Source organism: Malaclemys terrapin, chromosome 12 (genome assembly GCF_027887155.1).
Source record: "Malaclemys terrapin pileata isolate rMalTer1 chromosome 12, rMalTer1.hap1, whole genome shotgun sequence".
In the NCBI taxonomy this organism is placed as follows: domain Eukaryota; kingdom Metazoa; phylum Chordata; order Testudines; family Emydidae; genus Malaclemys; species Malaclemys terrapin.
The window spans coordinates 697946-725757 of NC_071516.1; the positions used below are offsets into that span (position 1 = coordinate 697946).

Consider the following 27812-nt stretch of genomic DNA (forward strand, 5'->3'; position numbering starts at 1 on the left):
GGACGCCGCGTTGTTTTTACAAATGGTGCAGACATTACGGCTCAGCGAAGGCTCACCCGAGCTAGGATCCAGGGAGTAGGTGGGCTTGGGCCCAGCTGTTTAGCCAGAGCTGCCACAGGTGCTACATCAGCCACATGGCTACTATTAGCACACTACTGCAAGCCCTGCTAGCACAAGTCTGTCTACCCAGCTGGGAGACTCGCTCCCCACTGCCATGTGGACACACCCTCATAGTCAAAGGTCAGTTAACCTGTGAATTGCTTTGTCAGCATTAACTGTGATCACTGTGGACTTAATGATCTCCATATACACATCCAGTCCCTTTGGGATCTCTGTGACATCCTGTGGCAGTGAGTTCCACAGGTTAATTACACAATGCGTGAATAAGAATTTCCTTCATTAGTTTTGAGTTTCCCACCTGTCAGTTTCACTGGCCGTTCCCTGGTGCCTTTGCTGTGGGACAGGGAGAATGGACGCCCCCTTTCTCATTGCTCTGCCCCATCCAGGACTGGATAGACTGGTATCCTGCCCCCTCTGCTCCAACCCTCTCAAGGGTTACAATCCCAATCTCTGCCAGCTCCCCCCACAGCTCAGTTTTTCCAGCCTTGCTCGTTCTCGTCACCCTTCCCTGACCCCCCAGCTGCGTGCGACGGGGCCCAGCGCTGCCCACAGGATCCGCACCATCGATTGATGCAAAGGCGCTGGAACATTCCCCGTGTTATTCTCCACCCCGGTCCTTGTGCAGCTCTTCTGCCTGCAGCTGTGCATTGAGCAGAGGTCTCCATTGCTGTCTGCAGTGGCACCCAGCTCCCGTCCCTCGCCGTTAATCTAGACCCCTGGGAGGTGTGAGGAGTTCAAATTCTCCGCTCCACCACACGTTACTCACCCATCCTCCCTGCACCCAGCGCCTCCTGCCTGGGGGAGCACCCCCTATGGCACCCTGGGGAGACCTCCCCCTTGGGACTCCTCTCTTAGCAGGCCTGCTCAGCACAGCCGTGGGGATTCAGGGTACCCTGAGCCCGACACCCCCTCCCTGGCTGCTGCCAGGGTCTCATCGCTCTGACAAGGGACCCAGGACAGGGCCACTGGCCGAGATCAGCAGCTCCAGCCCGTCACCACACTCACAGCTGATGGGGGGACCGGGACCAGGCCCTGATGCAGGCACTGGGGATCCCTGCACAGGAGAGCAGCCAATGGCAGCGGATCCGAAAGCCAAGAGGCTGGGGCTGAGCCTTGGAAGATAGGGAGACGCTCCACACCCCTGTGGAGATGCCAGCTCAGGACTATGTGCTGTCACTCTAGAAGCACATGTAGTGGGTCAGCACCATGGTGCCCCAAGCCAGGGGAGAAGTCCCCGCACAGCCCACGCGCTGGCCCTTTGGAAGATGCTGCAGGGGCTGGCTGGGCGTCCCCCTGCTGGATTCCCTACGGAGGGGCCAGGGAGGGATCCCAAATCCAGAGCTTCAGGAGAGGCTGATCCAGCCCTAGCCCCCACTGGGGGTTCTCTCAACCCTTCCTCCTGGTCGCTTGCCCTCCCTTACCCGCTGTCTCTGCTCCTTGTTCCAGGTCGCTACCCTTCATTGCTGGGAAGAGACTGCCAGCCCCACTGAGCCGTCATCCTGCATCAGCCCCAGCCAGGACTGCCCTCCGGGTGAGCCAGCCCAGCTCCCTGAACCTTGCCTCAGGACCGGGACCCATTCTGATGCCTGCCCTGCAGAGTCCCCAGCCCTGCCACACCTCCTCCCTCCTGCAGCCAGCGGCCCCAGCACCAACTCTCCATCTCTGGCCTGTCGCAGGCTGGGCCACTGGCTGTGGGCTCCCAGACTCCCCTGGACTGGCCAGCCTTTGCCATCCGCTGCCCACTCCCCAAGAACACCCCACCCTGCAGGAATCTGGGCGTGCCGCCCACTCGTGACCCTTCTGTCCTACCCACTAGGCAAGGGCTGTCCCTGCCCCAGTAATCTGAGCTGCGGACACTTCTCAAGTGCATCCTGAACATCTAGTAAACGACGTCCATTGAATGCTCCTTATCTGCCATGGCAGCAATCGCCTGAGAGCGCCAAGCAGGTTAGTCACGCCTGGCTTCCCATGAGCCTTCGGAGAGAGACACGAGCACTGGCAGAGCCTGGTGCCCGAGCTCCCCTGGCTCCGCTCTGCCCACGCACCCCTGCCGCTCCCCCCCGCGCCAGCCCAGCGCAGAGTCGCTTCGAATGATACTTCCCAGGACACACAGCCAAGAAGTGCAGCCTGGCCGCCCTCTAGCACAAACCGCAGCAGTGACTGAGCTGTAACGAACCAGCCACAGGAAGTCAGGGCGAGCTGGGAGCTGTGTCAAACGCACCGAGGCCCAGGGAAGAGCGAGGTTAGAAGCCATGCACGGGAGAGCGACAGCTGCAGTCCCAGGGCTTGTGACCAGCTCCCGCGCCTGAGCGCACGGCTTGGTGTAGGGCTGCTTCTGGACTGACATCCAGCTGGGCTCCCAGTGCCCAGGCCAGGGAACCCCCCAGAGCTGAGCCCAGAAGGTCTGCAGCAAGGGGGGCGGCTCTCCCGCTGACTATCAGGACTGTACCCGAACCGGTGACCTGCAAAGGGAGCCCCAGGCCTGCCCCTTCCATCTCCCGGAGGCAGAGGGAGAAGCCTGAAGGGCAATCTGGGGTTGGGGGCACCTCCCCAGCATCACTGGAAGCTGGGGGGCTGCAGGGGAAGGCTGGTTCATTCAGCCCGGCGCTGTAAGGAAAACGCAGCACTCCCCTGAGAACCAAGCTGCAGCTGCCTTACAGCAAAACCAGACTCCAAATCCCGGGCAAAACACAAGCGCCGTATTTTCAACGCAGCCAACAGCACCAGCCCAGCACCCTGCCCCTTGGCACCTCCCCGGGCACTGCGGAGATGGCCGGGCGGCTGCAAGGGACAGATCTGCCAGAGGCTTTGCTACAAGTCGCAGACGCGCACTGAGCAGGCTCCGAAGTGATTGTTCAAAGACTCCTGTCGCTATTATTGTCCACCTGCTTTGCCCCAGCCATGCTGCCGGGGGCGGGAGGAAGGCTGCTGTGCAGGCTGAGGGCGGGAATAAAATCCTCCAGCCTTTTACAATTCTGACATGGCTGCAGGGATTTCCCTCGGACTCCGCTGCCCAAATGGGGTCAGTCTCAATGTAACTCCTGAAAGCAGCGAGCATCTGGAACCAGGCCACAGCGCCACAACCGCCTCTAGTGCCAGCACCACACGAACAGTGACCCCGGAAAAGCAGATTGTGAACAGCTCCTGCCACAAACTTCACCCGCACTTCCTCTGTCTCTGGCCCCATTCCGGAGGCCTGGGTACAGAACAGCTTCTGCTAATCTACATACGAAAGCAGCAGATAAGTAACACCAAGGGGGCGATTACTTCTCTCTGAACCTCAGATCAATATCAGGTCTTCCCCGGGCCAAGAGGAAACAAAGAGCCAATTCATTCAGCTCCAGCCCTGGAAAGGCTGTGGGAAGCCGATGCACTGTGTCTGGCTCGAAGGGCGAGCCCCAGAGGCACTGAATCTTGGTTCGCCCCATGGTTGTGGGAGATGCCCCTTCCCAGGACAGCTACAGCCCAGACAAGGTTCTTCCTCACCAATGACAACATCTCCACTGAGAATGGGCAGGAAGAGACACAGCGGTGAGCAGCCCTGCATGTCAGCGTGCCCTACTTAGGGGGGCAGGTCCTGCTGCCCCACAGAGCCACCCTCCCAGCCCCCCTGCTCCAAAGCAATTGGAAGGTGGGAAATGAGCTTTCCTCACCTTTCAGCTGCTGGCAGGGCTGGTTTCTAACATGCACAAACTTCTCATGTTCTCTAGCACCTCTCCTGACCCATACACAGCTCTGCTGGTGCCCCTCAGGCCTGACCCTCAGCCCCCAGCTGCTCCAGTTCTGGGCTTTTCCTTCCCAGAGGCTGAGCTGGGCTCTGGGGTGACCAAGCAATAGGTCACTCGGGAGCCGGAGGGGGGCCTGAACCAGCGCTAAGCCCAGGTCTGCCCTGGTGCGAGCCTGGGTCTGTCCACTCTCCCTCCCCCGCGCGGCTGCTCATACCTTTGATGAGCGCACTGGCAGCGCCCGGGATGCCCTGGATCTCGGTCACGTTGTTCCTCAGGAAGTACTCGTCACAGGTGGCGTTGAGGAATTTGGAGGTGCAGAACAGCTCCCACAGCTTGGAGCCCACTGTCTCGTTCCCTTCCAGCACCAGCTTGGCACAGATGTCGAAGCCGTGGCGTGACAGCGTCCTGTTACCCAGCAAACAGATCCTGGGGGGGAGAGGACACAAGCAGAGAATGTACCAGAGCCATCTCCTGCCCTGCGGCAGCCTGGGGGAGGCGGGAGGGTGCTGCGCTGCTACTCACGGGAAGCTGGGGGGGTCGATGGCAGACTTGATGACCCCAGCGTAGATGGCCAGGATGGAGAGGATGACGCAGCCCAGGAAAACCAAGGCAAACTTGTTGACATACTTGACCCCGACGAACACCACCGTGGCCATGCAGGTGAGCACGCAGGTGCCGTAGACACGCATGTTGTTGAGCATGGCCGCGGCCTCCTCACTGGCATCCTCTCCCTCAAAAATGGCCATGGCGGGGAAGATATAGGCCTGGGAGAGAGTCACAGCCAGCATCAGCGCCTGGCCCAGCGCAGCCCCCACCCCCCAGCTGCACTGGCCAATTCTCCCCGTTGATCAGGGTGATTACAGCCATGCCCCAGGACCGGCCAGGATCAGGGCCCCCGTGTGCCAGGCTCAGCACCTCACAAGAGCCAAAACCATGAGATTTTAAAAAATGATGTTGTGTTTTGTGGTTCCGACCCCCACCCCATCGTCAGAGTGCGTGGGCCTGTGAGACAAGCCGTGCTGCCCACGCCCCACACGTATTGGCTTTGGGGATTTGGGGAACTCTCACCCCATCTGCCTGTCCCCTGTCCCCCCCAGCCTCTCCTCTGCTCCTCTGGGGCTCTGCCCAGTGGGGTCCCCATCCAAGCCGGGTGCTGGGGGGGACAGAAGTGCCATCCTGCCCCCATTGCGCGTGGCTGGAGTGCTGGGCCAGAAGGTTGCTGGGTTACGGACCCAGGGGGCTGCAGGAACAGCCTCCCCCAGCGCCCACTCAGAGGGGCCCAGCCACACTCACCAGAAGGATCTCGATGGTGCCCAGGATGTACATGGCTCCCGCGAAGGTGGTGCCCAGGTAGAAGCACAGCCCCACAGCCCCTCCGAACTCAGGCCCCAGAGAGCGCGAGATCATGTAGTAGGAGCCACCCGCTGGCAAAGAGAAGAACAAAGGGGGTTGGGCCCCACTGCAGGGGCCTGGCACGCGCCTCCTGTCTCAGGAACAGCTCCCTTTTCCCCCTGCCGGGCCGCTCGAGGGCACCAGGGCTCTTTCGACCTGAGCAGGGCCGAGTCCCAGCTCCAGCTCTCCTTCCTCAGGCCGGGGGAGCCACTGTGGGTCTAGCTCTTGCCAGGCAGGAGAGGGCGAGGGGGCAGGGCGAGGACAGGGCCTGAGCTGTGGGGAGGGAGGGGCAGTTTAGGGCTGTCTCCCATCCCAGCAAGGGGAGGGAAGCGGGCCCCTGGAGACCCTGCCAGACCCGTGCACCTTGGCTCACGTGGAGTGGTCTCTGGCAGTGGCCGAGCTGCGGGAGCTGCAGTGGGGGCAGCTGCCAGGCTGGGCTCTGTCCCACCTATGCAGAGCTGACGGCAGCAGATCGCCTGCAATCCAGCAGCCGCAGGAGGCAGTAGCCGGGCCGTGGACGTGCTCTGCCAGCTGCGGCAGGCTCTGGGGCCCAGGGAGCGTGGCTGAAGGGCCTGCTGCAGCAGGTGAGAAATCCAGTAATGACACCGCTGGACACAGAGCTGTCCGAGCTCAGCCAGAACCGGCCAGCAGCCCGGCCCCGTGGGGACAGGACCCCGCTGCTCTAGCAGCCTGGGACACAGGGCAACCCCAACCCTCTCACAGGGGGAGGGGCACAGACCTGCTCCCAGCATCAGCCAGAGCTAATTCCCCTGCCCCGCTCAGTGCGCGTGTGGCTCTCAGCCCACTGCTCCCCCCCAGCCCCATACCCCGACCCCAACCACCCTCCCTGGGGTCTCAGCCCACTGCTCCCCTACAGCCCCCTGCCCCGACCCACAGCCCCTGCCCCGACCCCAACCACCCTCCCTGGGGTCTCCACAATCTCCCCACCAGTCTTTGCAGGCAGTTACCATATGGCAGATTCAACTCATTAGTTTTTTCTCCTCACTCAGCCACCTCCCATTTTCTTGCTGCTCTCTGGACCCTCTGTTGTGTCGCTATGTTCCTGGCAGCAAAGTGCCCAGCCCCAGTGGCCGGATCCTCTCTTCCCTGCTCATGGTGGGTCATTTACATCCATGCCAAGCCAGTGTGAATGCGGCTGCCCAGGGCCGTGCAGCTCCCCAGGGGACATTGCATAAGCTATTTTATGTGTAACCATAAACTCCAGCTTCAGGAGAACTGGGGGTACATGCAGCCCTGGAGCGACCCCCTGAGTTTATCTCCAGGGCAGCGGAGGGCTGGCTTCCCCCACACCGGCCATGCCCTGCCTGGGGCTCACCGTGACAGGGGGGCTGCCTCTGGACTGTAAGAGCAGCCCAGTCTTCATGGTCCAGCTGGTTCTGTGCCTCCCTGCTGAGACTGCCCATTAGTGCAGAGCGGGCAGGCGAGCCTGTGATGTGGGAACTGGTACTAAGACACAGGGCCACTAAACAGCCACATGAGGGGACCAGCTGTTAACCCCCGCTGAGCTGGGCTGGATTCAGTCTGGGGCCCTGCCTGGGGAAGGCTCTGAAGCGTGACAGCGACTCCCTGAGCCAGCCACTCCCTGGAGCACTAACGGGCCACAGGCAAAGTTTGGGTTTGGGAAGATCAAGTGCCCTTTTGGGGGCTCACCCAGCCAGGGTCTCCCTGGTTTGCTCCCCCACTGCCTCAGTCTGCTTACAAACCCTGTAATGTTCCCCACCCTCTTCTTAAAGGGACAGCTCCCATTAACCCAAGTGCAGCACTAAAAACACCACAAACAATAAGCAACATCCAAATTCACCCCTCAATACAATGTGCTGCAGCATAAAATCATTCCCAGAGCGATTCCCTGGCCCGCCCATTACATGCCATACATCCCACCCACACCCCTCTCATCCCACCAGTCGGCAGCGCGTTTGAAAGCCCACCTTCGGATGTGCATGCCGTTACTCTGTACGCACAGCAGCCCATCGGGGGAGACACAGCTCACACTGTGTCACCGGGTTACACAGCTCGCTGGGAGCTGGCACTAGACTGCTGGGTCTCTGGCTTCCTGGCTCTGGGAGCAGCCTGTTGGCTAGTAGTTAGAGACACCACAGCCCCGTGTAGCTGTACCACTGCTTGGCTCTCTGCAGAAGCAGAACCTGGTCTCTTGGGAGCGAAAACTGCCACTTGAGATAAATGACAGCGCTCTTTGGCGCAGAGGCAGTAGTAGATTAAAATGCCTGTAGGTGGGCTAGCCACTGGCTGGGGGTAACTAGCCCCATAGGTGGGCTAGCCACTGGCTGGGGGTAACTAGCCCCATAGGTGGGCTAGCCACTGGCTTGGGGTAACTAGCCCCATAGGTGGGCTAGCCACTGGCTGGGGGGTAACTAGCCCCATAGGTGGGCTAGCCACTGGCTGGGGATAACTAGCCCCATAGGTGGGCTAGCCACTGGCTTGGGGTAACTAGCCCCATAGGTGGGCTAGCCACTGGCTGGGGGTAACTAGCCCCATAGGTGGGCTGGCCACTGGCTTGGGGTAACTAGCCCCATAGGTGGGCTGGGGACTCTCTGTCACAGGGGTTAGACAAGCTGTGACGAAGTGGGACTGTTCTTAATGTTTTCCTCAGTTTCCCCTATGCAGTTCTTAAGTATCTAGGTGGTGGGATAAGGGTGTCTGGTTGCTGCAGAGCAAAGGGCCAGTGTACATAAATGCCCGACACTCTGTCTCCTAGCAACTGATGGCCTGGGCCCCTCCTCTGCAAAGGTGCCAACTGAAGGTGTTGGAGACAAAGGGATCAGGTGACCTCCTGGCCTTGGAAAGAGACAAAGCCCAGAGAAGGAGGGGCTGGACAGGGCTTGGAGTTGGAGCTACCTGGGGACTAGGAGTGAGGGCAGACGCGGGTTTCTGGCTCTCTGAACCCCATAATGGACCCGGCCGAGGGGTCCCGTTCGCCGCTGTACCTACAAGCTCTGTTTTAGACTGTGTTCCTGTCATCTAATAAACCTGTGTTACTGGCTGGCTGAGAGTCACGTCTGACTGCAAAGTGGGGGTGCAGGACCCTCTGGCTTCCCCAGGACCCCACCTGGGCGGACTCGCTGTGGGAAGCGCACGGAGGGGCATATGTTGAATGCTCCCAGGAGAGACCCAGGAGGTGAAGCCGTGTGAGCTTCTTGCCCTGAAGACAGTCTGCTCCAAGGGAGAGGAGGCTCCCAAAGTCCTGACTGGCTTTGTGGGGAGCAGTTCCAGAGCATCGCCCAGGGACTCCGTGACACAAGCCCAGAATTCAGCACATTCCTTCCAAAAGCCAGCGGCTGATGCACTTTGGTCTCTCCCACCAGAGATTCAGGGTCTCTGGCCGCTCTGCCTGATGCAGCCCTGCCCAGCCGTGCAGGGTCGTAGCTGCGGGGGGTGGCTGGGGGACCAGGCTGCTAAAGGCAGTCAACACCTGATGATGCAGTCAGGGCAATGATGCGCAGCGGGGAGAGGAGCAGCCAGGCCCAGCCCTCACCCTACCTGGCACGACGCCGTTCGTAGCGATGGCACTCATGGAAATGGCCGTCAGCATCGTCTGCAGAGAGGAAAACCACAGTGTTAGAGGCACCTCGGAGCCAGGCTGCCTCCTGTGCCCCAAGGGGCCGGGGGCCGGGAATAATGCAGCACCCGGGAGGGGAGCAGTAATTACGGACCTGGGGGAGTGTCACTAGTGACGGGGGCCAGGAATCGGGCAGGCGTTTGCCTGTGTGAGTGACGCCAGTCTGACCATTTGTCGTGGGGCAGGGGACGAGCAAAGGGCTTGACCTTAAGCCCATTGCTGAGTTTTCGGACCTGGAAGCTGAATTCAGCCCCGGGGTTATTCCCCAGGCGCTCTGCCCCTGGGCTGTGGGTCCCATGCCAGCTCCTGCCCCGTGTGCTCCTGGGTGAGCTAAAGCTTCAGAGGTGATCCCCCCAGGACGGAGCTGGGACCCTTTAGAAGAGAGGCTCGCAGATTGCAGCGCATTTGGAGGGCTGCCCAGGACTGCTCTCCTCACTAAGGTCTGGTCTGCGCGTCAGACCTAGGTTGGTGTAACTACGTTGCTCGGGGTGTGAAAAATCCACAGCCCTGAGTGACGCAATTACACCGACATAGCCCCCAGTGTAGACAGCGCCGGGTCCACCAACATAGCTACCGCCTCTCGGGGACGTGGATTAACTGTGCCGCTGGGACAGCTCTCTCCCATCGGCTCATTAAGCACTACCGCAGCGCAGCTGCGCCGGTGCAGCTTTTGAAGTGTAGACGGGCCCTCAGCATGCGACCTGGCTTTTCTTGCTCCTAAATAGCAGAGGGCCAATGGGAGGGCAGGTCGCCCTGCAGCGTGGCCCGCACCAGGAAAGAGGGTTTTAACATGAGGGTTTCCTAGTCTCTGGTGACCCTGCTGCATGGGGGGGGGGGGGGACACCATCTTGGAAGCGGGGGCCCCTTGCCACCCAGCTGCAACACTGCCTGAACTGCACAGAAAAGAGCTGTGTAACTGCTCTGCACAGGGCAGGGGACGGCCCACAAGAAGGGGGTGCTGGACTATCCGATTCTGATCCCAGGAAATAAAGTCCCCAAGAAGTAGCCACTCCCCTCAATGGGGCCCCCAGGCAGCACATTCCCGCCTGTCTCCAGGCTCAATAGAACTGGGACCAGCTTCTGGCTTGTAAAGGCTGGTTTCCCAGCGAGGTGATGGGTTTGGGTCGATCAGCCGTGTCAGCATTCAGTGCTCCCATCTTGTTCCCTAGTAACAGGTGGCTGGCTGGCTCCAGTCCTCCAGGATGTTCTCTCTTTAGCTGCAGTCTCCCTCCGGCAGTACTCCTTCTTCCTGACTCCAAGGCTGAGCCATGTTCATGCAAACAGGGGAGGTGAATTATTCCTCCCTGCCGCTCCCAAGGAACTCCAACCCTTGACCTAGGCCTGTCCATCCAGTGCTGGGCTCTGCCCGTCTGGTCTAACCCCACCTGGACGGGACACTCCACTGCCGGAGCACAGCAGAGCTTACAGGTCTGGGGTGACAGCTGCACGGCAGGGCAGGGATAACAGCATCACTCACGCAGGAGCAGCAAAGAATGACCATGCAGAACGACTCCATGATGCCAGCAATTCCCACCACCCAGGTGAGGCGCAGGAAGAGGATCACCCCAAAGATGTTTTGCAGGCAGGGCAGGTAAACGCCCATGAAAGTGCCCATCCGCGGAGCCTACGGAGAAAAGCACGGCGCCATTAGACACGAGGAAGGCAGCATCAGCTCCTCCACAGGCCACAAGGCCTTGGAAAGATTTGCCTGGGAGGGTCAAGTCTCTGGAGTCCTGGTGCAGAGACAACTGGGGGGGGGGTCACGAATCAAAAGAAACGGGGGGGCTCATTTGCTCCATGCCTCACCATGGCAGCTGTGGAGAACGGTTCAGAGGGGAGGGCTCAGACAGAGCTGGCAAGGGGAGCTCCAGGGCAGTGCCTGCCTCCTGGCACGGGGCGTGCATGGAATAGGACAGGGAGAGCAAGTGAAAGAAGGCGAGGAGGATGCAAACACGGTTGCTGCAGATGATCGCTACAGCCACCCTGCTGGAGACAGGCCTCTGCCACCCCTCTCTCTGCACAACTGGGGGGCCTTTCGTTCCTTCCCTGCTCCTCTGCACAGGGCTCCCGAGACGCCCCCAAACCCACCTGCAGGGATCGGTCTCGGGGATCAGAGCCGTTCGTTTCCCTGCTGGAACAATGCCAGCTGCAGCCCAGGCTGCCCCTTGCCGTGCGGCTGCTCACACAGGGAGCCGGCAGGAAATCACAGGGACAAGGCACTTGTTCCCGGCTGTGACGCTTTGGAGCCCACGGTGCTGGTGGCTCGGGGCTGCCCACTTAGGGCCTGGCTACGTTGCAGAGCTCCATGGATTGCAATGTACCTGGCTTAATCACAGCCCGCCCGGTGGTCCAAGCCACTGGCGGGGAGGCAGGGGGCCATGGCAGCTGCCCGGGGTGGCTGTGCCCGGGGCAGCCCGGGGCACTTTGGAAGGCCTGGTGCTTGGGGATCTCTGCAGGAAGCGATGCAGACATCGGGCACCTCAGAAGGGTCAGGTGCACCTGGGCCCATGGCAGCGCCCTGCTGATCTTGGCAGCAGCAGCATGAGCCACGTCCCGCCCACCTGCGACTGCAGCAAGGACTGGGAGATGGGGGAGGGTCCCACTCCAGGGAGGAAGGCCCAGCGGAGGCGGTAGGACAGGCCCTCCTGCTAGTGCACGCGAGATGGACCCTGCCCAGAGAGCCCTGGGAGCTGGAAGTGAGAGCGTGGGAATTCCTGAACTCCCACAGCCGCAGAGAACCTCGCTCAGGCCAGAAAATGCAAATCGAAACCAGGAGCCTCCAGATCTGGGCAAGTGGGAGCTGCTGGGCCCCTGGCCCCTTGGCGGGAAGCCACACTGCCCACCCAGGGACTCAGCGCCAAGCCTGTGAGTCCTGCAGGGAGAGGGCGAATCCCACTCGCTCGCCCGCTCCCTTGGCCACGTCTGTGTGGCTGTGCCATGGCTTGGTACTGACGTGCAGGGGCAAGTCCCTTGGGAGAGAACCCATGGCCCCTGAGAGCAGCCCCAGAGAACCCCACCCTGGCACTGCCCCATGCTGGCAGCCCCAGAGAACCCCACCCCAGTGCTCCCCCACGCCAGCAGCCCCAGAGAACCCCACCCTGGCACTGCCCCATGCCGGCAGCCCCAGAGAACCCCACCCCAGTGCTCCCCCATGCCGGCAGCCCCACAGAACCCCACCCTGGCACTGCCCCACGCCGACAGCCCCAGAGAACCCCACCCTGGCACTTCCCCCCCATGCCAGCATCCCCAGAGAACTCCCCAGGCCCCCCACTCCAGCAGCCCCAGAGAACCCCCCCAGACCTCCCACTCCAGCAGCTTCAGAGAACCCCCCCAGACCTCCCCTCGCCGGCCAGCGCTGGAGCCCGGTACTGAACCCCCTCACCTGCACAGGTTTCTTTTTGGCTCCATCGTTGTTCTCCGCCTCCTCATGCTCCCGGCTGCCCTGCGGCAGGTTGGTGTAGTTCACCAGGCCGCTCAGCAGGGACGAGACCATGGGGCTGGTGTCCATCTCTTCCTGTTAGGGGCAGCGACAGGTGAGGGCGAGGTACCTGTCCTGAGCCGGCCGCGCCCTCCCTCCACACTACCCCTCCCCGTGGCCCCTCCTGCTCGGTGCCCTACCTCGAAGAGGGCCATGTTCTTCCCGTCGTACTCCTTGCCCTTCTCCAGGTCGGTGCTGTTGATGAAGGGACTGCTCTCCTTGGGGTTGCCATCGCCTGCAGAGACACAGAGATCAGGGCTTGGGCCAGCCACCCCATCCCCCCAGCCAACAGCCCCCACCGTGCGGCTCGCCGGCTCACCCGCCCTGCTGGTGCCGCTCAGCATCGACCGCCCCGAGCTCCAGTCACCCCAGCCACCCCCAGCATGGCCCCACCTGCCAGCAGCCATCGGGGCCCCACAGCCCTGATGCCAAGGGCAGCGCTGGGGTTCTCAGGGGCACGTGAGTGAGAGGCTGAATCCTCTTCCGAATGCGCCCTCCAGAGCTGGCTCAGAGCCCACTGCCCCGGGCCATCAGCGCCCAGGGAGGGGTGCACGGGCACTGCTGGGACTGGGGGGAGAGTCACCCAGCCATGCCTCGACTGCAGGGAACAGAGCCAGGGAAAGCAGCCAGCATCCCTGGGCAGCCTGGCCTTCTCCACCAGAGTCCCCTGGGATTTATAGCCAGCACCCCCGAGCTGCAGCCCTCCTGCTCCTGCGGGAGCCTGAGCCCCCAGCACCACTGCTCAAAGTCACTGGGCAGCCGCCAGGGAGGGAGGCCTGTGCCCTGAGCCCCAGCAGGCTCTGTGCCCTGAGCCCCAGCAGAGGGAGTCATGCCCCCAGCCCCCGTGCAAGGGGATCCACGCCCCGGTGCCAGCACTGGGATTCCCAGCCCCCGTGCAAGGAGATCCCCGCCCCAGCACTAGCACTGGGATTCTCACCCCCGTGCAAAGGGATCTGTGCCCAGGTGCCAGCACTGGGATTCTCTCCCCCGTGCAAGGGAATTTCCAGCCCCCTGGGGTACAGCCCCCAGTGTATTTAAGGCACCTCTGCCGGTTTGCTTTGTGAGCAGTGAGTGCTGAGAAAAGAGGCAAAATCCTGGCTCCAGTGCACAGGTCGGTGAGTAAGAGGGCACCGGGGCAGCCCTGCCTGGCAACTGGGGCAGGGCTGTGACGCAGTAGGGAGTGGGGTGGACTGACCTGGGAATGTCGTCTAGTTTTACTGGGATTGTCTGCATGGGGGATGGGAGAACAGGGGGTGACTTTAGGTGAGGGATGATACCTGAGCCTGTAGCCTGAGCCAGGAGAGGGGTGAGGCCAGGTGACACCTTTGCCCGGGAAACTGGACAAAGGGAGAGGAGAAGCCAGGGGGTGGGGAGACAGTTGGCTGGAGGGGGTTTTCAGTTTGGGGCTGGCTGGGAAGATGCAGGAAACCCGAAGTCTGGAGTCTAAGCTCCTTGCCCCCCAGAGGGACCTGGCTGAGGGATCCTGGTTGTATCTACAAGCCTTGCTTGGAACTGTATTCCTGTCATCTAATAAACCTTCAATTTTACTGGCTGTCTGAGAGTCACGGTGAATCGCAGGAAGCCGGGGGTGCAGGGCCCTGACTTTCCCCACCCTCCATGACAACTGGTGGCAGAGGTGGGATCTGCGGCACCCCGTGGATGGCGCTTCCTGCAGTAAGTGACTGTGAAGCAGTAAAACGAAGGGGGATCGACGGGGACCAGGCGTTCTGAAGGCTCAGAGAGGGACGGTTTCGGGGGACGATTAACCCCTGGGAGTGTGTGACCAGAGAAGATGTTTGCAGTAACAGGGTCCCCCTGGGGATTGCAGCGAGCGGTCCCAGGGGCGGAGGAGTCTGCAGCTCGACCCTGGCAGAGAGGTGGTGACCTCGAGAAGGGCTGGCACACTAGGGGTCCCCCTGGGAACGGTGGGGAGCTGTGAGCACACAGGCCGGTGAGTGGCCAGCAGGAAGATGTATGCCAAGTGCCTTAAGAGCGACCTGGTGGAGCTGTGCAAGCAGAGGGGGCTGCGCATTGGGAGGCTCACCAAAGAACAGCTCATTGCCCGGCTGGAGGCGGAAGATCGCTCGAATGAACTGATCCCTGTGTCTCAGGGAAGCAGCCTGGCAAATGCAGCGCAGGCACCAGTGTCTGTCCCAGCTGGGAGTGGTCAGCCGGCTGCTGAGGGCTTCCCGAGACCCCTCCTTCCTATGCCTAGGGGAAGGGTGGGGAGGAGCCCAGCAAATACCGAAGGCGCCGTGACCCCCCCGGCCAGCAGCGGATCCTCCCAGCAGAACTCCCCATCGCTGGATCTGAGGCGGCTGGAAGGGGAGAAGGAGATAAAACTAAAAGAGCTGGAGTTGAGGCAGCAGGAACTAAAGGAGGAGCGGGAAGAACGAGAGAGACAGAGGCAGCATGAGCTGGAGGAGAAAGAGAAACAGCGGCAGCATGAAGAGAGACAGAGGCAGCATGAACTGGAGCTGGCGAGGCTGAGGGGCAGGAAGCCCCCGGCTGCAGTGAGTGAGGGGGGACCCAGGACTGCACGGAGCTTTGATAAGTGCATCATGGCCCCATACAAGGAGGGGGAGGACATGGATGACTTCCTGGAGGCCTTTGAGACGGCCTGCGAGCTGCACCAGGTTGATCCTGTGGACAGGCTCTGGGTCCTTACCCCCTTACTGGACCCCAAAGCTGTGGCATTGTACCGCCGACTGGAAGAGGCGGAGAAAGGGGACTACGAACTATTCAAAAAGGCCCTGCTATGTGAGTTTGGGCTGACTCCGGAGATGTACCAGGAAAGGTTCCAGAGTCAGGATAAAACCCCTGAGGTCTCATATCTGCAACTAGCCGTCTGCATGGAGGGATACGCCAGCAAGTGGGCAGATGGGGCCCAGACAAAGGAGGACCTGGTTAAATTGATCGTACTAGAGCAACTGTATGAGTGGTGCCCAACTGACCTGAGGCTGTGGTTGAGGGACAAAAAGCCAGAGAACCCGCGACACGCCGGGTGGCTGGCCGATGAGTTTGTGAAGAGCCAGTCAGGGGATGGCAGGGAGAAGTCCCAAAGGAACAGGCCTGCCACGATGCAGAGAGAGAGTCACCCTGGGACCTCCCAAAGGGGGAATATGGAGAACCCCCTCCCGAGGGGAACATCTGGCATCAGGGCCAACCAACCAGCTCGAGGGGACCAACAGGACATGGGCTGCTATCACTGTGCTCAGAGAGGCCCCATATGGACCCAGTGCCCCAAACTCAAGGACAGACTGAGCAGACCGAACCCACACAGGGTTAACTGGGTAGGGACCCAGCCGGACGAGGAGCAGGCTTCCCGGGCAAGGGGGGCTGACAGCTTATCAACTGCTCAGGAAAGAGGAGGGCCCACCACTGCCGGGTGTACCATGTGAATATGATGAAGCCATATTATGACAGGGGGAATGTGGTGTTGGCCGTATGTGGACATTGGGAGGGGCAGGGAGATGACCACTTAGTAGATCTATTCCCTGGGACAAGAGCTGGTTCCCCCCTGGAAACAATTCCCCTCTTGGATCAGCTGACCCCGGCCCAGCAAGCTGAGATCAGAGGGGTGCTGCATCTATACCCACGGCTGTTTTCCAACTAGCCTGGACGCACTAATCTGACTGTCCACCGGGTGCAGACAGGATCGCACTCGCCTATAAAATGCTCCCCCTTCCGAGTCACAGGGAAAACTGCTCAGGACCTGGAAAGAGAGGTCGGGGGCATGCTGGCTTTGGGGGTGACCCAGCTGTCTTCCAGCCCTTGGGCCTCGCTGGTGGAGCTGGTCCCCAAAAAGGACGGGTCGATCCGCTTCTGTGTGGACTATCGGAAGCTCAATGCCATCACTGTAGCCGATGCCTACCCCATGCCCAGGCCTGACGAGCTCCTAGACAAGCTGGGGGGAGCTCGGTACCTGACCACCATGGATCTTACAAAGGGCTACTGGCAAGTGCCGCTGGATGCGGATGCCAGGCTGAAATCCTCCTGTATCACCCCTCTGGGACTCTATGAGTTCCTGACCCTGCCTTTCGGCCTCAAGGGAGTGCCGGCCACCTTCCAGCGCCTGGTGGATCAGCTACTGAGGGGGATGGAGAGTTTTGCTGTGGCATATATTGACAACATCTGTGTCTTTAGCCAGACCTGGGAGGACCATGAGTCCCAGGTTAGACGAGTGCTGGACCGACTCCAGGAGGCTGGGCTAACCATAAAAGGTGAGAAGTGAAAGGTGGGGATGGCTGAAGCATCTTACCTAGGTCACCGGGTGGGGAGTGGCTGCCTAAAGCCGGAACCAGCCAAAGTGGAGGTGATCAGAGACTGGCCCGCTCCACAAACCAGAAAGCAGGTCCAGGCCTTTATTGGGATGGCGGGATACTATAGAAGGTTTGTGCCCCACTTTAGCATCATAGCTGCCCCCATCACTGGACTATGCAAGAAAGGGAAGTCATACAAGGTGATCTGGACTAAGGAGTGCCAGGAGGCTCTCCGGGCGCTGAAGGAGGCTCTGGTCAGTGGCCCAGTTCTGGCAAACCCAGACTTTGACAAGCCCTTTTTGGTGTTCACCGACGCCTCAGACACGGGACTGGGGGCGGTGTTAATGCAGGAGGATGAAAAGGGGGAGAGACACCGGATCGTGTACCTGAGCAAGAAGTTGCTACCTCGGGAGCAGAACTACACGGCCATCGAGAAGGAATGCCTGGCCATGGTGTGGGCCCTCAAGAAACTAGAGCCATATCTCTTTGGGCGACACTTCACCGTGCACACCGACCACTCTCCTCTGACCTGGCTGCACCAGATGAAAGGAGCCAACGCCAAGCTCCTGAGGTGGAGCCGGCTCCTGCAGGATTATGACATGGACGTGGTCCATGTGAAGGGAGGTACCAACCTGATAGCGGACGCGTTGTCCCGGAGACGGGGCCCTGAACTTCCCCAGGTCACTGGTCAGAGTGACCCCGCTCAGTTCAGTCTCGAAGAGGGGAGAGATGTGACGCAGTAGGGAGCGGGGCGGACTGACCTGGGAATGTCGTCTAGTTTTACTGGGACTGTCTGCATGGGGGATGGGAGAGCAGGGGATGACTTTAGGTGAGGGACAGTACCTGAGCCTGTAACCTGAGCCAGGAGGGGGGGTGGGGCCAGGTGACACCTTTGCCTGGGAAACTGGACAAAGGGAGAGGAGGAGACGGGGAGGGGAGTGAGTTGGCCTTAGGGGGGTTTCAGTTTGGGGCTGTGACGAAGTGGGACTGTTCTTAATGTTTCCTCTGAATACTGTGTGGGTGCCTCAGTTTCCCCTATGCATTTCTTAAGTCTCTAGGTAGTGGAATAAAGGCCAGTGTGCATAAATCACTGACACTCTGTCTCCTGGCAACAAATGGCTGGGGTCCTTCCCCCCTGCAAGGGGATAGCTAAAGGTGAACAAAGAGATCAGGTGACCTCCTGGCCAGGGAAAGAGACAAAGGCCAGAAAGGAGGGGCTGGAGGGGGTTTCAGTTGGGAGCTGGCTGGGGACGGGAAGTGAGGATAGATGGGGTTGTCTGGCTTGCTGGGCCCCAGAATGGACCTGGCTGAGGGATCCCATTCACTGTACCTACAAGCTCTGTTTTAGACCGTGTTCCTGTCATCTGGTAAACCTCTGTTTTACTGGCTGGCTAAGAGTCACGTTGTTGCGGATTGTGGGGGAGTTAGGGCCCTGCACCCCTCTTCCCGAGATTCACTGCGACTCTCAGCCAGCCAGTAAAGCAGAAGGTTTATTTAAGGACAGGAACACAGTCTCAAGCAGAGCGTGTAGGTACGACCAGACCCCCTCAATTAGGTCCCTCTGGGAGGTTCAGGGAGCTTAGACCCCAGCTTGGGGTTCCCTGCGTTGCACCACCCAGCCCCAACTGAAACTAAACTCCCAGCTCCTCCCGCTGCTCCTCTCCTTTGTCCAGTCTCCCGGGCAGAAGGTGTTAATTCTCCCCACCCCCGTTCCTGGCTCAGGTTACAGCTCAGGTAGCTTCCTTCAAGGGAAGTCCCACATCCCCACTGCAACCCCCCTGCAACATTCCCAGGTCAAATCTGCCCTGCTCCCTGCTCCGTCACACACGTCTGACTGCGAAGTGGGGGGTGCAGAACCCTCTGGCTTCCCCAGGACCCCGCCTGGGCGGACTCACTGTGGGAAGCGCACGGAGGGGCATATGCTGAATGCTCCCAGGAGAGACCCAGGAGGTGAAGCCGTGTGAGCTTCTTGCCCTGAAGACGGTCTGCTCCGGAGAGAGGAGGCTCCCCAGAGTCCTGACTGGCTTTGTGGGGAGCAGTTCCAGAGCATCGCCTGGGGACTCCGTGACGGGGGCTGGCTTGGAAGATGCAGGAATCCCCAGGTCTGGGATCTAAGATCCTTGCACTCCAGAGGGACCTGGCTGAGGGGTCCTGGTTGTACCTACACGCTCTGCTTGGGACTGTGTTCCTGTCGTCTAATAAACCTTCTGTTTTACTGGCTGGCTGAGAGTCCCGGTGAATCGCAGGAAGCCGGGGGTGCAGGGCCCTGACTCCCCCACATTCCGTGACAGGGGCGGTCAGACGGAGCAGGGCTGGTCTGCCAGCAGAGTTGGCTAACTACGCACAGCCTTGGCCCGGGCCCTGCCGTGTCCCCACACATGCACCAGGGTCACCCGGCGTCAGAGGAGAGCCATCAGCCCTGCAGCCTGAGCAGCTCCCTCAGGACGCTCCCCCCACAGCTCAGGGATCCAGGCCCCCACAGAGGGACAGCGCATGCACCACCCTCTGGACAGGACCCAGCTGCTTTGCACTCCACTCCCCATCCCCATCCGGGCACGGCGCCCACCCAAGCATCGAGGGCATGGGACTGCAGCCAAAGAGCACAGACATCAGCTGAAGTGAGTCGTGTGATGGGAACAGACCCCGGCCCGGCGCTCCCCCAGGCCAGACCCAGCCACGACACAGCCACGCCACGGCCTATTCTGCCCGAGCGCGGGGCCCTCTCCTGGGAGCCAGGGCTGCTCTGGGAAGGGCCCAGGCTGGCTGCCCTGAAGGCGACGCAGAGTTGATGGGCCTGGAACTAAACAGGAATTGCTTGGGGGCCAGCCCACATGGGAAGCAGAGCAGAGCAATGGGGCAGGGGCCGCCAGCGCCCAGGGCGACCCGCTCCATCTGCAGCGCCGTGAGGGGAGAGCCGCAGTCTGGAGGCTCCTCGCACGGCCCTCTGTGGGAAGGATCTTGCAGGGGCTGCGTGGGAATGGGCTGAGCAGTGTAGCGAGGGGACCTGCCGGGGCGCCAGGTCCGGCTAGAGCAGCGTGATGCTCACAGCTTCTCTGGGAAAGGGCCTGGCTGTCAGCAGCACTGACGACCTCGCTCTGAAGGAACCAAGAGCCAGACAGAACAGTACTGAGAGCTGCAGAGCAGCAGAAATAACTCAGGGTGGGAATGCAGCACCTGGGGCGGGTGCTGGTGGAGTCGTGTGTTTTGAAGAGCACTGGCACAACCAGGGAGCAGCAAAGGGGAGTGGCACTGAGCAGTGCCAGGACTGCCACGAGCCCAGCCACAAAGCAGCCATCCCAGCACCCCACCCCTGCATGCCAGCCCCACCCTGAGCGCCCGCAGGGGAGCAGACCGAAGCAGCCCTGGGAATTGGCCGAGATCCACACAGACCCCGGGGACACTGGCAGCTGGAATCCAATGAGAGCAACTCACTCGACTACACAGCCCGCTTGTGACCGAGCTGTCTGCACCCCCTGGGGGGGGAGGCTGGAGCTCCTGGGGGCCTCTTGGGCAGGGAGACATGGACTGCTCGGGGGACCCCGAAACCAGCTGTGCACAAAGCACCCCACGGGACAGGCGAAGCGAGTCCATGGACAGGGAGAGCGCAGCCGGTGGCGCAGGGAACCCCCTGACAGCCCAGCACAGCACTGCTCTCGACGGCTGAGTTCAGGTCAGGGGCCTCTGTCACGGAGTGTGGGGGAGTCAGGGCCCTGCACCCTCACGTCCTGCGATTCCCCGGGACTCTCAGCCAGCCAGTAAAACAGAAGGTTTATTAGTCGACAGGAACACAGTCCCAAGCAGTGCTTGTAGGTACAACCAGGACCCCCCAGTCAGGTCCCTCGGGGGAGGCAGGGAGCTTAGACCCCAGCCTTGGGGTTCCCTCCATTTCTCCCAACCGCTCTAAACTGAAACTCCCTCCAGCCGTCTCATCCAGCCTTCCCCCAGCCTTTGTCCAGTTTTCCGGGCAAAGGTGTCATCTGGCCCCAACCCCCCTCCTGGCTCAGGTTACAGGCTCAGGTATTGTCCCTCAAGTGAAGTCACCCCCTGCTCTCCCATCCCCCATGCAGACAGTCCCAGTAAAACTCCCCTGCGACATCCCCAGGCCAGTCCTCCCACTCCCTGCTCCGTCACATCTCTCCCCCCTTCGAGACAGAACTGAGAGACAGACGGAGTTTGAACCAAGCGGTCCCTGCAGCTTGGCTGGGCGCTGGGCTAACCAGACTGGACTGTGCTTTACCCTTCAGTTCTCTGTGCTACCCTCAGGCCTGCCTGGGCCATGTGCCAGCTAATGAATAAACCCGACTGTGGGACAGCGCTGTGTGAGTGTCACTGCCAAGGCTGGGCCAGGGGCATCTGTACGAGTCTCCCTCAGGGACCCGCTGACGGAGCTCATGGGGGGCTGCAAGCCCAGAGGTGTCTAAGGAGGCAGTAAGCCGCACGGCCTACCCTGGAAGAAGATTGAGACCCCTAAGGGGTCTGGCACATCAGTGGGGTTCGTCCTAGAGACCGTTCCCAAGCTGGGGCCATACACCAACCCTGTGGGTCCGTGACACCCTGTCCTCGCCCTCCCCAGTGGCCCTGCCTGGAGGAGGTACGGCCTGTTGGTGATGTTATTCGCAATAGACAGAAGCGAGCGATTCCAAACTACGTCCCGTTCCTGGAGCAAAGGGTGCCTGGGCAGCGAGCGGGAGACGGGCAAAGCGAGCCCAAGACCACGTGTGTCAATCACAACCGCACCAGAGAACTGCAGCTTCCTGAGCAAGGCCTTGGCAAACGTGGCAACCAGCCTCTCACACCTTCGCGAGGCAGCGATTCATCCGTCTCCCCAGCCATGGCAGCCAAGGGGCTGGCAGGGCAAACTACCCGCTGTCCACAGCATTGGCGCAGGAGCATGGTTTGCCCAGTTACTGCAGGGGGGAATTAGATCTTCATTCGCTGCAGCAATGCAAAGCCTGGGACACATCTTCACCGGATGTAAAGTGACAGTGGTTGAGAATCTGGCCTCAGCTCCGAACCCAACCAGAAGCTCCAGGACTCTGAGCAGAGCCAGTCTACAGCCCATCCCTGCGGTACCAAGCCCCACACAAGCTGCAGATCTGCACACACCCCTGGGGAACAGCATCACCCCCATTTTATGAGAGGAGTTGGTGCACAGATCTCAATGAGTGCTAGGTACTTAAATCGCTTGGCGGATGGAGGCCAAGGTGACATGCTCAAGGCCACACAGGGAGCCTGTGGCAGAGTCAGGGACTGAACCCAGGTCTCCAGAGTCCCAGGCCAGCACCCTGCCCACTGGGGCAGCTTGCTCTTACCTGCTGTTACTGTCACCTGTCAAAGGGAACTGTGGGCCTGCAAATCAGCCCCCTGCCACTAGGGTGCCTGACTTGAGAGCCCAGGTACCTGTCCCTGAGTGACAGAGAAACCAACAGTCAGAGCATCAGACGCCAGCAATCTTACCTGCCTACCGTAATCCCAGCTGAACCACCTATTCAGTAAGTGTTAGTCTAACCTCTGGTTACTCCCCACCTCACACACGCAAATCCTAGGTTATAGTGACCGTTTCACCCAGGCATGCATACCCATCCATCTCAACTTTCCTACAGGTGCTACCCAGAGCTCGGGGGGGACATACAAACATGCGATAAACTGCACACTGAATAGACCCTTGGCCGAACGAAGCGTATGTGCCCATCACACGCAGGCTCGAGAGGTTCTGTATTTAGCTACATCTGTCACAAAGTCCCCGGGCGATGCTCTGGAACGGCTCCCTACGAAGCCAGGCAGAACTCTGGGGGAGCCTCCTCTCTGTGAGCAGACTGTCACCAGGGCAAGACGCTCACACGGCTTCACCTTCCTGGGTCTGACCTTGGAGCATTCAGCATCCTCTGCCCCTCCATGCGCTTCCCACAGCGAGTCTGCACAGGCGGGGTCCTGGGGAAGCCAAAGGGCCCTGCACTCCACCTCCGCAGTCAGATGTGACTCTCAGCCAGCCAGTAAAACAGAAAGTTTATTAGACGACAGGAACACAGTCCAAACCAGAGCTTGTAGGTACAGAAACTGGACCCCTTAGTCAGGTCCATCTTGGGGCCAGGGAGGCCAGACCCCGGGTCTGGGCCTCCCTCTCTTTCCCCAGCCAGCTCCAAAGTGAAACCCCCTCCAGCCCCTCCTCTGGCCTTTGTCTCTTTCCCGGGCCAGGAGGCCACCCGATCTCTTTGTTCTCCAACACCTTCAGTTGTCACCTTGCCGAGGAGGGGCCCAGGCCATCAGTTGCCAGGAGACAGGGTGTCGGCCATTCTCTGTGCAGACAGCATCACATTGCTGCCCTGCAACAATCACACACGCCCATCCCACCACTCAGATACTTAAGAAATGCATGGGGGAAACTGAGGCACCCACACAGTATTCGGAGAAAACATTAAGAACATTCCCACTTCGTCACAACATCTCCATTCAGAAACAGCCCCAGCCGCCACACTGGAATCACCCACTCTGTTACTAACGGGCGAATCTCTGAAAACAAGAACAGGAGTACTTGTGGCACCTTAGAGACTAACAAATTTATTAGAGCATAAGCTTTCGTGGACTACAGCCCACTTCTTCGGATGCATAAGAAGTGGGTTGTAGTACACGAAAGCTTATGCTCTAATAAATTTGTTAGTCTCTAAGGTGCCACAAGTACTCCTGTTCTTTTTGAGGATACAGACTAACACGGCTGCTACCCTGAAATCTGAAAACAAGATTGCCAATTTCCTCCTTCGAGCCGCAGTGATGCTGCTCAGACCGAAGCAGGCCAGACACCGACAGGGTGGGCAGCCTCCCCGCCCGCGAGCGCTGCTGACCGGGACAGGAATCTGCCCACGGACAACGCTGCCAGGCACTGTGCACGGCGGCTGTTCACAGGCAGAAGCCCAGGGGAGAGCGGCTGGATTCCCATGGCTGAGCCCAGTGGGCTTCAGCTGAGTCAGGACCTGGAGGCCTGGAGAGGAGGGTGAGGGAGGGGAGACCGGAGGCTGCAGGGAGAGATCCTGCCATGATTCCCCGGGACTCTCAGCCAGCCAGTAACACGGAGGGTTTATTAGACAACACGAACACAGTCCCAAGCAGGGCTTGTAGGTACAACCAGGACCCCTCAGTCAGGTCCCTTGGCGGGGGGGAGCTTAAACCACAGCCTTGGGGTTCCCTCCGTTCCCCCAGCCAGCTCCAAACTGAACCCCCGCCCCCAGCCGTCTCACCCAGCCTTCCCCCAGCTCCTCCCCCAGCCTTTGTCCGGTTTCCCAGACAAAGGTGTCACCTGGCCCCAACCCCCCTCCTGGCTCAGGTTACAGGCTCAGGTATCGTCCCTCAAGTGAAGTCACCCCCTGCTCTCCCATCCCCCATGCAGACAGTCCCAGTAAACTCCCCTCCCACATCCCCAGGTCAATCCACCCCACTCCCTGCTGTGTCACAATGACTCCTTTCTGGGGCAGAATAGTTCATCTCATATAGAAACACAGACCTAGAAGGGACTGAGAGGTCCCTAGCCCAGTCCCCTGCACCGAGGCAGGGTTACGTATTAGCTAGAACAGTGGTTCTCAACCCTTCTGTTCTGGTGACCCCCTTTGTGACCCACTTCCTTAAATAGCATTCAGTAAATTCTGACTAATACTCAGAGCCAGTGTTAGGGGTAGCAAGGAGGGCAACTGCCCAGAGCCCTATGCCACAGGGGCCCCCACGGAGCTAAGTGACATGCTTCAGCCCCGGGCAGACGGGCTCGGGCTGCGGCTGGAGGCCCCGCTGTGATGTGGGGGCCCTGGGCAATTGCCCTGCTTGCCACCCCCAATGCCAGTCCTGGTGACCCCCCTAAACTTGTCCTGTGACCCCTCCCCCCAGGCTGAGAAACACTGATCTATTCTAGACCATCCCTGACAGGGGTTTGTCTAACCTGCTCTTTAAAATCTCCAACTATGGAGATTCCACAACCTCTCTAGGTAATTTATTCCAGGGCTTAACCACCCTGACAGTTAGGAAGTTTTTCCTAATGTCCAACCTAAACCGCCCTTTCTGCAATATAAGCCCATTGCTTCTTGTCCTGACCTCAGTGGATAAGGAGAACAATTTATCACCCTCCTCTTTATAACAATCTTTGAGGTACTTGAAGACGGTTATCATATCCCCCCTCCCTCAGTCTTTTTTTCTCCAGACTAAACAAACCCAAGTTTTTCAATCTTCCCTCATAGGTCATGTTTTCTAGACCTTTAATCATTTCTGTTGCTCTTCTCTGGACTTTCAGGAAAGATCTGGACAAATTGGAGAAATGTGTCGCCCAGAACTGGACACAATACTCCAGTTGAGGCCTAATCAGCACGGAGTAGAGCGGAAGAATTACTTCTCGTGTCTTGCTTACCACACTCCTGCTAATACAGCTCAGAATGAGGTTCACTTTTTTTTTTGCAACAGTATTACATTGTTGACTCATATTTAGTTTGTGATCCACTATAACACCAAGATTCTTTTTGGCAGTACTCCTTCCTAGGCAGTACTTTCCCATTCTGTATTTGTTCAATTGATTGTTCCTTCCCAAGTGGAGTACTTTGCTTTTGTCCTTATTGAATTTCACCCTATTTATTTCAGACCATTTCTCCAGGTTGTCAAGATCATTTTGAATTCTAATCCTGTCCTCCAAAGCGCTCACGACCCCTCCCAGTTTGGTGTCGCCCACAAACTTTGTAAGTGTACTCTCTATGCCATTACTCAAATCACTGATAAAGATACTGAATAGAACCAAATCCAGGACAGATCCCTGTTGGACACCACTCGATATGCCCTTCCAGTTTGACTGTGACCCATTGATAACTACCCTCTGAGTATACTTTTCCAACTAGTTGTGCACCCACCTTACAGTAGCTCCATCTAGGCTGTATTTCCCTAGTTTGTTTCTGAGGTTGTGAGACTGTAACAAAAGCCTTACTAAAGTGGAGATATATCACATCTACTGCTGCCCACCCCCACACACCGCCCCATCCACAAGGCTTGTTACCCTGTCAGAGAAACTCCCTCCTCATGGGCACCCTGGCTTTGGGGGAGGCGTGGCTAAGGAGACAGAGGGGAGCTTTGGGGCGGGCAGCCGTGGGAGGAGGCCCAGGGGCAGGAGTAGGAGGAAAGAAATGGGCCTGGGGCTGGTACCACTGGCAGAGCAAGGGGGGAGTGTGGGTGAAGGAAGGAAGAGCGAGATGCACATAGCAGCCCCAGGGGGCAGAGGCAGGTTAGGGTCCTACCTGGTGTCTCCTGAATGCCAGGGAATGAGAGGTGCAGGGTCAGCAACGGGATCCACTCCTCTGTAGGCTTCCAGCCGCCAGAGGTGGAAACCCCACCCAGCGGCTCTGGCTCTGTCCAGAGAACAATGCTGCACCCCCACCCCTTGCCCCAGTACCCTGCACCCACGCCCTGCTCTAGGCACTATGCTGCAGTCTCTGGAGAAATGGCTAGAGACAGAGACGCTGGCCCCACTCCCCCAGAGAAAGCATCGCGGCAGGCAGCGACTGCAGCTTTCTCCCTTTAGCAAATGGTGCAGGGGCTGGAGTCACACGATTACAACCAAACAAACTAGAAGAAATGAGGGTGAAAACGTCCAGCGAATCCCCACAAGCCCAGGGGAGCAGTACGGAGCAGGTCTGGGAAGGGAGAGCAAGTGCCACAACTCGGTTCCTGCGATGCCAACAGGGCCAGTCACTCAGAGCCCTCTCCCCAGTGAGCCAGGGAGAGCAGCCAGCCCCTGGTGGGACCCACAGGGCCGGCTCGTTAGGAATGAGCTCCCCTCACCAGACCCCCACTCTGCACCGGCCATATGGAGCCAGAGTTGGAACCCAAGAACTCCTGGGCCTGGGGCGGGCGGAGATGGATGCTGAGTGTCTGTTACATGACTAATCTCTCCCCAGAGCCTAGGAGAAGGAGACAACCTGCCTGGGGAGATCACAGATGCCGTGTGAGTGCCCCAGGCTGCATTGCCCCATTCCCAGTGCCACCGCAGGGGAATGACAGGTAGCCACAGCCCAGCTCTGTGCAGGGGGATGGGGCGCAGGCCAGGTGCAGCCCTCCACCCCGTGCCTGGGGAACACGTCTCCAGGTGCCCTGCAGCGCCCCAGAGCCAGCGATTGCAGGATCCCACCCCATTCCCCCGACCTATTGCTGTTAAGAGGCAGCGGAGAGCGCCCCAGAGAGGGGGCGAGGCCGGGGGAGCAGGGGGCTGAGAGCAGATGCCAGGGCAGAGCAGTTCCCTTCGCCCAGCACCTTGCAACGCGGAGACACGGGTCCAGGCCGCAGCATCACCGGGCTGGTTTCCATGGCAATGCAGAGCAGGCGTGAGCGGTGGACACGGCAGCCCTGGCTCCCCCGCTCTTATGTAACGATTGTGCTGGTCCAGCCGTGGCCACCTGGCTTGCGCCTCACGCTGGAAGGGTCTCGGTGGCTGCAGACACCCCTCGGGGGGCTCCACCCTGGAGCTCCCTGCACCCACCCACAGGTCACCCCAATCGTCCCACACAGGGCCTGCGGGGCCAGTCAGTTCCTGCTGCTCTGGTGTGTCACTGAAACCCCACAGGCTGGCACCTAGCCCCACATCTTACCCCCCCGCCCCACGTGCCAGTGCCACATCCTACCCCCCTCCACCAGCACCTAGCCCCACATCCTACCCCCCCACCCCACGCACCAGCACCTAGCCCCACATCTTACCCCCCCACCTCATGCACCAGCACCTAGCCCCACATCCTAACCCCGCCGCCAGCCCCACATCCTACCCTCCTGGCATGCCAGCCCCACATCCTACCCTCCCTCCAGTGCACCAGCCCCACATCCTACCTCCCCACCCCATGCACCAGCACCTAGCTCCACATCTTACCCCCCCTCCGCCAGCACCTAGCCCCACATCTTACCCCCTCACCTCATGCACCAGCACCTAGCCCCACAGCCTACCCCCCCTGCCAGAACCTAGCCCCACATCCTACCCCCCCACTCCACGCGCCAGTCCCACATCCTACCCCCCCACCCATGCACCAGCACCTAGCCCCACATCCTAACCCCCCACCAGCCCCACATCCTACCCTTCTGGCATGCCAGCCCCACATCCTACCCTCCCTCCAGTGCACCAGCCCCACATCCTACCCCCCCACCCCATGCACCAGCACCTAGCTCCACATCTTACCCCCCCTCCGCCAGCACCTAGCCCCACATCCTACCCCCCACCCCACGTGCCAGTCACA

General features: G+C 60.0%; 1 protein-coding gene across 2 annotated transcripts in view; it reads right to left on the reverse strand.

Annotated features, from left to right (window-relative positions):
• SLC12A5 (solute carrier family 12 member 5) overlaps positions 1 to 27812 on the reverse strand; it is a 114457-nt gene that overhangs the window by 59310 nt on the left and 27335 nt on the right. For both annotated transcript variants that reach the window (XM_054046391.1, XM_054046393.1), the window contains exons 2-8: positions 12457 to 12551; positions 12221 to 12352; positions 10316 to 10462; positions 8760 to 8814; positions 5142 to 5272; positions 4371 to 4612; positions 4063 to 4274 (exon numbers count right to left, since the gene is read on the reverse strand). In XM_054046391.1, the coding sequence (XP_053902366.1) occupies positions 4063 to 4274; positions 4371 to 4612; positions 5142 to 5272; positions 8760 to 8814; positions 10316 to 10462; positions 12221 to 12352; positions 12457 to 12551 (1014 nt within the window). The remainder of the gene's footprint in view (positions 1 to 4062; positions 4275 to 4370; positions 4613 to 5141; positions 5273 to 8759; positions 8815 to 10315; positions 10463 to 12220; positions 12353 to 12456; positions 12552 to 27812) is intronic.